The following is a 12,500-nucleotide window of genomic DNA, read 5'->3' as shown; positions in this document are numbered from 1 at the left end:
GGCGGAATATTCCAGAGTTGAGTCTCTTCCTGCTCTGTCTCTCTGTGGTTTCCAGTCATGAGGGGTTCAAACCAGAGCACATAGTGTGCCTGCAGGGGCTACGGCCCCAACACTCAGCATGTGCATGCGTGTGTGCGTGTGTGTGTGTGTGTGTGTGTGTGTGTGTGTGTGCGCCGATTGAGTGAGTCACCACAGCCCATGGCACCAACAATGAGCTGCACTGGTTTCCCAAAATGGAGGGAGGAGAGCAGCTGGGAATGCTGGGGGCTCGGCCCTGAGGCGCGTGGGGGGGTTGGCGGGGGGGGGGTTGGCGGGGGGGTGGGACTAGAGCACGGACGCACCAACGCGCTCTGAACTCACTGCCACAGTGCAGATATACAGGACAGGAGTGCAGGCCTGTCTGCATGTCCCCAGCCCAGCACCTTCCAACCCCGCGTGAGTCTGTGGCACTAGACATCTATCTGCAATGCAGCACGGCGCTTGTATCACGTTCCCCGCGTCTCTGCCAGCGTGCTAACACAACGTGCACAGTGGGAATGAACAGAGCGAAGAAGGAAAGAATGAAAGAAAGAAACAGACAGAGAGAGAGAGAGGGAGAGGGAGAGAAAGAGTCACACAGTAAATTACTCCCAGAGGAGACCTCGCCGGCTGTGAGGAACTCGCTGCTCAATCAGACACTTCCTGTTTGACAACTCAGAGATAACACACCCAGGTCCTGGTCCACAGATAACACACCCGTCTCACTGCCCTCTGAGATAACACGCCCGTCTCACTGCCCTCTGAGATAACATGCCCATCTCACTGCCCTCTGAGAGAAGAACCTGTCTCACTGGCCATTGAGAGAGGAACGTGTCTCACTGTCCGCTGAGAGAAGGACCTGTCTCACTGGCCATTGAGAGAGGAACGTGTCTCACTGTCCGCTGAGAGAAGGACCTGTCTCACTGTCCGCTGAGAGAAGAACCTGTCTCACTGCCCTCTCAGAGGACCTGTCTCACTGCCCTTTGAGTGAAGAACCTGTCTCACTGCCCTTTGAGAGAAGAACTCGTCTCACTGTCCTGAGAGAAGAACCTGTCTCACTGTCCTCTGAGAGAAGAACCTGTCTCATTGTACTCTGAGAGAAGAACCTGTCTCATTGTACTCTGAGAGAAGGACCTGTCTCACTGCCCTTTGAGAGAAGAACTCGTCTCACTGTCCTCTGAGAGAAGAACCTGTCTCACTGCCCTTTGAGAGAAGAACTCGTCTCACTGTCCTCTGAAAGAAGGACCTGTCTCACTGCCCTCTGAGAGCAGGCCAGGCTGGGAACCGCAGAGACCTCCACAGTCACGCCAAGTATCCCATAGAACATTTCAGATGTTACTTTCTCTGTATGAGGGAAACAGGGACTGGTATTGACATTTCAAGTGTAATATTTCCACGCTTGGACTATGTGATTATGTAACCTGTGATGGGTGAAGCGATGGATCCTCCTACACTCCCTACAGATGGAACACTAACACAGAACACAAAGCTCTAGATGGTAGAGAACAGATTTAGATGATCAACAGAACTAGTCTTTAGGCTACCTCTGGCTCATAGCCTATACAGATTGACTGTTTAGGCTGAGTGGTGTGCATTGCCCCTGATAAATAAACCAAGAAGAAAAAAAGAGAAAAAAAACATAAAAAATGTAAATGTAGCTGGAGAGCACAGACATGTCCATAGCTAGCAGAGGGTCAGAGGTCAAGACCAGAGATCCAAGTGTCTCCCACTAATGTTACACAAGTCTTGCTACGGAAGCACAGCAGACACTCTCCTTCTCCTTTCATAGTCCACAGTGGGAAATATCCATTCTTTATGAACAATGGACATTTCTGCTGAGTTTAATTCCACAGCATCCCTTCAGATGAGCAGAGATGACACACTGAACGAGCAAGGAAAGGAATCCCCCAGCGCTGACGTGTTCTCTTCCCTCCCGCCTCTCTCTTTCCTCCTCCCTCCATCCTATCCTCTCTCTCCTCCTCCCTCCATCCTATCCTCTCTCTCCTCCTCCCTCCATCCTCTCTCTCTGAACACTTCCCTCATTGCGTAATCCGCTAACCCTCTCTCCCTCTCTCTTTGTCTGGGGATAGGAACTGTTAAAGCCCGGGGCTTTGATGTTGCCCAGCCAATCACCAGCCTGCTCTCACGCCCATCCCTTGCCACTTTTCTTCTTATGGATGAGAGGGAGCGTTCACCTCTTACTAACACATCCTCCTCTCCCCCTCCTCTCCTCCTCTCTTCTCTCCTCCATCCATGTAAGCTATGATGTAATTGCATTTGCGGCCTTAATTTTTATATTGTCAAATAAACTAAACTAAAAAAATCCCTCTCTCCATCCTACAGGTTTATCAAATCATCTCTCCTTCCTCTGTTGTCCTCTCCATTGCACGCTTTTACATTAAACATTTTTTATTTGTATTATTAATTTAAAATTACACAGTAAATGTTTTCCAGGAAGTTCAGACTTCAGATTTGGGGAGGGAGTTTGAGGAATTGACTTTTTCTTGCAGCCTAGAAACTAGCTACAGTATGTTCTGGACACTGCTGTGAAACATCAGAGGTTCTGCGAATCAAAACAGACTTCTTGAAATGTTGTTACCTAAACTTGTTACATGGGCAATTAGGCTTGGAGCAACTGTTCCCAACGGCCAGGTCAGGGTGGAGGTCCAAGAGAGGTCAGAGGTTAACAGGTACAGTAAACCGAGCCAGAATGGGGGGGCGGGACACACCTGCCACAGAGTTGGGGCGGGGCATGAGGTAGAGCGGGATGGAGTGGGCGGAGCTGTCCAGGCTCCTCTCAGGGATCTTGTTCAGGCTGTAGGTGGAGGCGGCCATGTTCTCGTCCAGGCGGTACAGGTAGGAGTCCGCGCCCGACCTCTGGGACTGCCACAGCTTCAGGTTCCCCCGTGACCCTGCCCGCTCCACGTTCTCAGAGTAGCTGGTCAGGGTGGCTGCAGCACACACACACGCACGCGCACACACACACACACAAACACACACACACACACACACACACACACACACACACACACACACACACAGGGGGCTCATTATTGTGTGTGTAGTGGTTAGTTGTGTGTGTGGACAGTTGTGTGTGTAGTGGTTGTGTGTGTTGTGGACAGTTGTGTGTGTGCGTGTGTGTGTGTGTGTGTGTGTGGACAGTTGAGTGTGTAGTGGACCGTTCTGTGTGTGGTGAATAGTCACCGATGTGTAGCCCTCTTCACATGTTGTATTGAATGTGTGTGTGTGTGCGCGTGTGTGTACGTGTGTCAGTGCGTGCGTGCGTGGAGGGGACAGTCACCGATGATGCCGCTGTCCCGGCTCTCCAGAGTGGAGGTGGGGCTGCTGACCGAGCCGTAAGCGTGGTCCTGGGCACCGGGCGCGCCGGGGGCGGAGCCTGAAGGGGGCAGCGTGGAGCAGGGGCTGGTCGCCGGGGGCGACGCGGTGCTGCTGGTCAGGGTGGAGCATGGGCTGACCCTCTGGTTGCCGGCCAGGCCCTGGAACACACACACACACACACACACACACACACACACACACACACACACACAGTCACAGGACAGCTCAGCACCTCAGTACTTAGCACTGTCACTTCACAGCAAGAAGGTCCTGAGTTCGATTCGTCGCCAAGGACGCTATCGGCACTGGGGGGCGAGTTCTCCCCAGGGTTGTCAGGTACCCAGGTGGGGTATCGCCTAGGCCTTTCTGTGTGGAGTTTGCATGTTCTCCCCGTGTTCCCAAGGGTTTCCCCCATATAGAAGCCATACGAAAAGCATGCAGAAGAACAGATCGCTAATGCTGTCTGTCCCTGATGAAGACAGACAGGAGCACTTGGTTGTCCCCGGGCGCGTCCCCTGAACGCTGCCTACTGTCTGCTCCCGGCTGCCCTTGGGGAAGGACGATGGGATAGGTTAAGAGCAGAAGCATTTCATCGGCGACCCTCATGCATGTGTGTGTGCGTGTGTGTGTGCGCGTGAGTGTTCCCTGTTCCCTGGGTCGCCCATTACACTACACATGTTAAGTCAAGTGCACTGCATGCCATATGATGAATAAAGAATTCTTCTTCTTCTTCTCAAGGCCCTCTCCAATGGTTAGAAGGAATGATAAAATATACACTTTGCCTTATCCTACAGCTTGTCAATACACTGGAATGTGTGACTGTGTGTGTGTGGGGGGGGGGGGGGGGGGGGGGTAGAGGGGGTGCGTGTGTGTGTGTGTGTGTGGTGTGCATGTGCGTGTGTGTATGTGATAGACAGGATGCACACCCTTACTGACAGAGCCTGTAGCCCCGCCAGCACTTCCTGTCCTCCTCCTATTGGACGCCGCCTGTCACAATGTTGCTGTGGCACCCAGCTGTGAGCGAGCCTGATGTCGGCTTAGCTTAGCATGAGAGAGAGAGAGAGAGAGAGAGAGAGAAGAGAGAGAGGGAGAGAGAGAGAGAAAGAGAGAAAGAGAGAGAGGGCATCGCAGGGAAGGAAGCAGTCTGGCATGGCTAATCTGCCTGCTCAGACTAACACACACACACACAAACACATACACACACACAATCACATACACACACACAATCACACACTTGTCTTTAATAAACCCAGCGTGGGACTGAGAGCATGTGGGGGGGGGGGGGGGGTGGTCTTACGTGTTTGCGTGTGTGTGTGTTTGTGTGTGTGCGTGTGTGTGAATGTGTGTGTGTATGCGTGTGTGTATTTGTGTGTGCGTGTGTTTGTGTGTGTGTTTGTGCGTGCGTGTGTGCGTGTGTGTGAATGTGTGAGTGTATGCGTGTGTGTATTCGTGCGTGTGTTTGTGTGTGTGTGTGCATGTGCATGCTTGTGTGTGCGTGTGTGTGTGTGTTGGTCTAATCTGATGGGCCCCCTGCCAAATTATCCCCTGCACTCAGTGTGGACAGTTGGCACATTCACAGTAGCTTGAACACACATACAAAGGCACGCACGCAAGCACACACATACACAGCACCTCTATGTGCTGGGTCAGTACACCCTGTCCGTCACGCTAGCCTGTGAGCGTGACGGCTTGGCTGGGCTTGCTGAGAGAGGCCGACTCATCTGAACGACCTTGCTCTTTCTACCTGACCTTGCTGTCAAAACCACAACTGGAAGAAGATTACTGGATTGTACAAAAGTGAGAGTTGCAGGTGTTCTTGGATTTCATGGAACAGAGGACGTTTCAAAGAAGAAGAGTCGATCCAGGCCCATAATAATATGATCGGGAGGAAAGTGATGATGTTAAAAAGCCTTTACATGTCTGGCTTACATAATCTTCCTCCTCTCTAGACCTTCATCTTCCCCCTCTCTAGACCTCCATCTTCCTCTCTAGACCTCCATCTTCCTTTATAGACCTCCATTGTCCTGTCTAGACCTCCATCGTCCTGTCTAGACCTTCATCTTCCTCTCTAGACCTTCATCTTCCCCCTCTCTAGACCTCCATCTTCCTCTCTAGACCTCCATCTTCCTTTATAGACCTCCATCGTCCTGTCTAGACCTCCATCGTCCTGTCTAGACCTCCATCTTCCTCTCTAGACCTTCATCTTCCCCCTCTCTAGACCTCCATCTTCCTCTCTAGACCTTCATCTTCCCCTCTAGACCTCCATATTCCTCTCTAGACCTTCATCTTCCTCTTGTTACCTCCATCTTCCTCTCTAGACCTCCATACTCCTCTCTAGACCTCCATCTTCCTCTCTAGACCTTCATCTTCCTCTCTAGACCTCCATCCTCCTCTTGAGACCTCCATCTTCCTCCTCGCTAGACCTCCATCTTCCTCCTCACATGTCATGATGGAGACCAGCACGGTCGAAACATGTGATATTTTTTACTATGTAAGCCAGGCAAAGGTTAATTGAGGAGAAATTATCTAAAATATTGCTTGGTGCTGAGGAAACCTGAACTACAGGAAGCCTGGGTGAGTCAATCTGTAAAAGGCGCCACTTGTCTCCATACACCTCCTGCTAGTCTTTGTGTACGACAGAGCTGACCCCCCCCTCCACTATGACACAGCTGATGCCCCCGTCCGCTACGACAAAACTGACACCTCCCTCTGTTACGACTGAGCTGACATCCCCCTCCTCTACGACAGGGCTGACACCCCTTCCACTACGACAGAGCTGACATCACCCTCCACTACGACAGAGCTGACATCACCCTTCCACTACGACAGAGCTGACATCACCCTCCACTACGACAGAGCTGACATTACCCTCCTCTACGACAGGGCTGACACCCCTTCCACTACGACAGAGCTGACACCCCCCTCCACTACGACAGAGCTGACACCCCCCCTCCACTACGACAGAGCTGACACCCCCCCTCCACTACGACAGAGCTGACACCCCCCCTCCACTATGACAGAGCTGACACCCCCCTCCACTACGACAGAGCTGACACCCCCCCTCCACTATGACAGAGCTGACACCCCCCCTCCACTACGACAGAGCTGACACCCCCCCTCCACTACGACAGAGCTGACACCCCCCCTCCACTATGACAGAGCTGACACCCCCCTCCACTACGACAGAGCTGACACCCCCCCTCCACTACGACAGAGCTGACACCCCCCCTCCACTACGACAGAGCTGACACCCCCCCTCCACTATGACAGAGCTGACACCCCCCTCCACTACGACAGAGCTGACACCCCCCCTCCACTATGACAGAGCTGACACCCCCCTCCACTACGACAGGGCTATCACCCAGTACACTCCATGAGTCAAATCGGTTATCCACACTGTTTCTGTTGTGCTGTGACCTAGTAAAAGCAGTAATACAGAGTGGCACAGAAACCTTAACCTGCTGGTAAAATAACACAATACAATATGCAATACACAAAACGTATGCAATGGACGTTTTCAGCGATTGAACATAAGCTACAACAGCCAAACCGTTATTGTTTAGAATGTTCAAACTTTCAGACAACTGTCGCCCATAGACGATGCGTTGCCCTTAGCAGTGGAGAATATTGCTTGTTGCCAGGGAATTATCGAGAAATAATTCACCGGTAGAATGTACGATTGTCCAATCAGAATCAAGTATTTCAGAGAGCCATGTAATATGATAATATTATAAAATACACAGCAGGTCAACTTTGAATCCTGGAGTGAAACAGACTTTGTAATATTACTGATATTTCAGACTGGAGAAACTGCCAAGTCTAAGGGGAAGGAAGCAAAGTCTTTATTTATTTATCACATAGTGATACAGACACAACACACGGTGTAGGGGACGGTGGTGATGAAACAATCTACAATGAATCTATAAACAATCTACAATGAATCTATAATCAATCTAAAATCAATCTACAATCAATCTACAATCAATATATAATCAATCTACAATAAATATATAATCAATCTAAAATCAATCTAAAATCAATCTTTAATCAATCTACAATCAATCTGCAATCAATCTATAATCGATCTACAATCAATCTACAATCAATCTATAATCAATTTACAATCAACCTACAATGAATCTATAATCAATCTACAATCAATCTGCAGTCAATCTATAATCAATCTATAATCAATCTACAATCAATCTACAATCAATATCTAATCAATCTACAATAAATATATAACCAATCTAAAATCAATCTACAATCAATCTATAATCAATCTAAAATAAATATACAATCTATAATCAATCTACAATCAATCTACAATCAATCATTAAACAATCTACAATCAATCTACAATCAATCTATAATCAATCTACAATCAATCTATAGTTAATATACAATCAATCTATAATCAATCTACAATCAAACTATAATCAACCTATAAACAATCTACAATCAATCTATAATCAATCTATAATCAATCTGCAATTAATCTATAACCAATCTAAAATCAATCTACAATCAATCTATAATCAATCTAAAATCAATCTACAATCTATAATCAATCTAAAATAAATATACAATCTATAATCAATCTACAATCAATCTACAATCAATCATTAAACAATCTACAATCAATCTACAATCAATCTATAATCAATCTACAATCAATCTATAGTTAATATACAATCAATCTATAATCAATCTATAATCAATGTACAATCAATCTATAATCAATCTACAATCAAACTATAATCAACCTATAAACAATCTACAATCAATCTATAATCAATCTATAATCAATCTGCAATTAATCTATAACCAATCTAAAATCAATCTACAATCAATCTATAATCAATCTAAAATCAATCTACAATCTATAATCAATCTACAATCAATCTATAATCAATCTACAGTCAATCTATAATCAATCTAGAATCAATCTACAATCAATCTATAAACAATCTACAATCAATCTACAATCAATCTATAATCAATCTACAATCAATCTATAATCAATCTACAATCAATCTATAATCAATCTACAATCAATCTATAATCAATCTACAATCAATCTACAATCAATCTAGTCAATATACAATCAATTTATAATCAATTTGCAATCAATCTATAATCAATCTACAATCAAACTATAATCAACCTATAAACAATCTATAATCAATCTACATTCAATTTATAATCATTTTGCAATCTATAGTTAATCTACAATCAATCTATAATCAATCTACAATCAATCTACAATCTATAATCAATCTACAATCAATCTACAATCAACCTATAAACAATCTACAATCAATCTACAGTCAATCTATAATCAATTTACAATCAATCTATATAGTTATCTACAATCAATCTATAATCAATCTACAATCAATCTACTGTATAATCAATCTACAATCAAACTATAATCAACCTATAAACAATCTACAATCAATCTACAGTCAATCTATAATCAATTTACAATCAATCTATAGTTAATCTACAATCAATCTATAATTAATCTATAGTCAATCTATAATCAACCTGTAATCAATCTATAATCTTTTAGGGTTCTTTCTGGGTTTAATTTAATCTATAATTACATTACATTACACTACAGTCATTTAGCTGACACTTTTATCCAAAGTGACTAAGAATAATTGCATTTAACGTAGGAAAGGTCAGTGTACAGTACTACTACTCACCAGAACTCACAAGTGCATCTCCTTTCTAAACAAGTGACTAAGAGCATAATCTAGTGCTGATGAAGAGCAGAGAAAAATGTAAACAGCGGACACTTCTGTCACTGTGTGTGTGTGTGTGTGTGTGTGTGTGTGTGTGTGTGTGTGTGTGCGTGTGTGTGTGTGTGTGTGTATGTGTGTGTGTCTCATCACCATGTGCTGCATGACAAAAAGAGTTGTTTGTTTGTTGTTTTTGCTTTTAGTGCTGAAGGCAATTAAAAGAAAATAAATCCGTCTCCTGGGCTGCTGTGCTCTGGGTTCTGGAGAGAAACAACAACACCAAGAGAAGACATCCAGCCCCCTCTAGAGTAGACCAAGTTAGGTCTTTATGAATCATGTTATCACCAGAGACATGGTTAAAACAGTGTGTGAGTGTGTGTGTGTGTGTGTGTGTGTGTGTGTGTGTGTGCGTGTGTGTGTGTGTGTGGGTGGTGCCCCAGTACCTGTCTGTCTCCAGGGTGCTCCATGCTGTAGGGTGTTCCTGCTGGCCCCAGTAGGAGGCCCAGCCGCGTCATCAACGAGTCAGACGCTTCATCCACCGAGGGAGGGGGGCCCAGCTGCTGGTCTGACTCTCCTACAGAGAGAGAGAGAGACAGAGAGAGAGAAAGAGAGAGGGGAAGAGAGAGGGAGGAAGAGAGAGGGAGAGAGAGGTAAAGAGAGAGGGAGAGAGAGAAGAGAGAGGAGAGAGAGGGAGAGACAAGAGAGAGGAGAGAGAGCGAAAGAAGAGAGGGAGACAGAGAGAGCAAGAGAGAAAGAGGAAGAGAGAGAGAGAATAGGGAGAGGGAGAGAAGAGAGAAATAGAGACAGGGAGAGAGAGAGGGAGAGAGAGAGAAAGAGACAGAGAGAGAGAGGGAAAGAGAGAGTGTTCATCCGCTTGTTTTATAACAATAGCCACCACACTGGTGCAATCAGCATAAAATCCATCATAAACACTGGATCAATGCCCTCCATGCGCTCTATTTCCTACACACACAGTACTCCTCTGTGTCCCCCAAGAACCTTCTCTATTTCCTACACACACAGTACTCCTCTGTGTCCCCCCAGAACCTTCTCTATTTCCTACACACACAGTACTCCTCTGTGTCCCCCCAGAACCTTCTCTATTTCCTACACACACAGTACTCCTCTGTGTCCCCCCAGAACCTTCTCTATTTCCTACACACACAGTACTCCTCTGTGTCCCCCCAGAACCTTCTCTATTTCCTACACACACAGTACTCCTCTGTGTCCCCCAAGAAACTTCTCTATTTCCTACACACACAGTACTCCTCTGTGTTCCCCCAGAACCTTCTCTATTTCCTACACACACAGTACTCCTCTGTGTTCCCCCAGAACTTTCTCTATTTCCTACACACACAGTACTCCTCTGTGTCCCCCCAAGAACCTTCTCTATTTCCTACACACACAGTACTCCTCTGTGTTCCCCCAAGAACCTTCTCTATTTCCTACACACACAGTACTCCTCTGTGTTCCCCCAGAACCTTCTCTATTTCCTACACACACTTTGCTGCTCCCCCAGAACCTTCTCTACGCCGCAGCCTGCCTGGTGCACCAGCCTTGGTGCTCGCCTACAGGGGGGTAAAGAGAACAGCAAACAAACTATCTGCAAACAGCAGTCAGGTTCCAGCACTCCTCCACTGCCCGCCTCCCTCGTTTTACTGTAGTCGTGGCGCCTCAGTGGCTAGATGAGCTCTTCCCCCCTTTCAGGGGAACGGAGTCTCTACCCGTCTTTCGCAGGAAGAGACCGGTCTCTTTAGAGAAACACCTGGGCTCCTCCCCCACAGACCTCTTCACCACACAACACTGTTACCTAATGTTACTTCAACTTTGGTATGCGTGTGTGTGTTGTGTGTGTGTGTGTGTGTGTGTGTGTGTGTGTGTGTGTGTGTGTGTGTGTGTGTGTGTGTGTGGAATTGCGGCAGTTAATTGCACCATTACATTGCGCGTCAGTTGATCCAGCTATGTGAGAGAGACTATACTACACAGGTCAGAGCAGAGAGACTATACTACACAGGTCAGAACAGAGAGACTATACTACACAGGTCAGAACATATAGAATATTCTACCCAGCCCAAAGCAGCCCAGCAGATGTGATGCAGTAATAGAGGATATGTGAATAAATAGTATTATATCATCATATTTTTCCACTTCCTTAGAGCTCCCATCACCGAGGACTATATACACAATAATATATAACATGCCTTATAATACTGAGCTTGTGTGTTTGTGCGTGTGTGTGTGTGTGTGTGTGTGTGTGTGTGTGTGTGTGTGTGTGTGTGTGAGAGAGAGAGAGAGAGAGAGAGAGAGAGAGAGAGAGAGAGTGTGTGTGTGTGAGTGTGTGTGTTAGATCTTCACGGGTCGGGTAAATCCGAGAGGACTCGAACCGGACCCGAGACCCGTACGGGTTCAGGTCCCCATTCCACGCTTTTATTATGGTCAATTGGGTTCGGGTGGATCCGATTCTATTATCTCGGGTCTGTTTATCATTATGCGTAATATGACGCGAATTCAGTGAGACCGCGGCCGCGACGCGAGCGGAGACACGGCAGCCACCACCAGTATCCTACCTTGTGAAAAATAAGCTGAAAGAAAATGAATATAAAGAGGTCAAACCTAGCGGCAGCTTTGTGTAGCCTTATTTATTTACGTCCGTTTCATTTCCATGCTGCCACATCACAGCCTGACAAAACAGCGATCGATCCTGTCGAGATTGAGAGGATAAATCGCAATTCCATCAAACTGTGATGCAACAGCATGCAAGCCAACAGCCGTGACAGCCTAAGCGATTAATGCTACTAGGCTACTTGCTACTAGGCCTTCTACCTGTCGGATCCGTAAAATACCCGATCCGACTCGGGTCTCTGTCCTACTCCTGTTCTCGGACAAAATCGGGTCCGGTATACATATTTTAAAGAATGATGGGATTTAGTCGGATCTCGGAACGAATGTCTCGGGTCCATCTCGGTTTCGGGTCCACATTTTGGACCCGAGAAGACCTCTAGTGTGTGTACATGCATGTGTTTGGCTGGGCAGGCAGCAATGGCTTCCCAGCAGCAGGGAACACATGAATATATGAATACTGTACACATACATGAATACATGTGACAGTGGCCAAGACCGAATAGTGGCCAAGACTGAATCTCTCTCTCTCTCTCTCTCTCTCTCTCTCTCTCTCTCTCTCTCTCTCTCTCTCTCTCTGGGGAAAGCTGTGCGTGCTTGTGTGTACGTATTTTCTGATGTAGGTGCTCAGAATGGTGCAAGGCAGTTAGTCTGCTATTAAACGTCCGCAGCAACATGACAGACGGTAGCTGAGCTGACCAGTTGCAGACCGGGGTTTAACCCTGCAGTGGCTATAATACCGCAGATCCTTTTCATGGCTGCAAAACTGCTCCTCTT

At 46.7% G+C, this 12,500-nt stretch overlaps 1 protein-coding gene across 1 annotated transcript in view; it reads right to left on the bottom strand.

Moving 5' to 3' along the window:
• The window catches only part of tanc2b (tetratricopeptide repeat, ankyrin repeat and coiled-coil containing 2b), a gene marked incomplete at both ends in the record, with an annotated part of 78,886 nt that overhangs the window by 24,567 nt on the left and 41,819 nt on the right, over positions 1-12,500 (bottom strand). The window contains 3 exons of the mRNA XM_084456526.1: positions 2,748-2,969; positions 3,320-3,515; positions 9,548-9,678. Coding sequence (XP_084312652.1) covers positions 2,748-2,969; positions 3,320-3,515; positions 9,548-9,678 — 549 coding nt within the window. The remainder of the gene's footprint in view (positions 1-2,747; positions 2,970-3,319; positions 3,516-9,547; positions 9,679-12,500) is intronic.

Source organism: Borostomias antarcticus (genome assembly GCF_949987555.1).
Source record: "Borostomias antarcticus genome assembly, chromosome: 22".
Lineage (NCBI taxonomy): Eukaryota > Metazoa > Chordata > Actinopteri > Stomiiformes > Stomiidae > Borostomias > Borostomias antarcticus.
The sequence above is the reverse complement of the archived record's forward strand: the minus strand, read 5'-3'. Positions and strand labels throughout refer to the sequence as shown.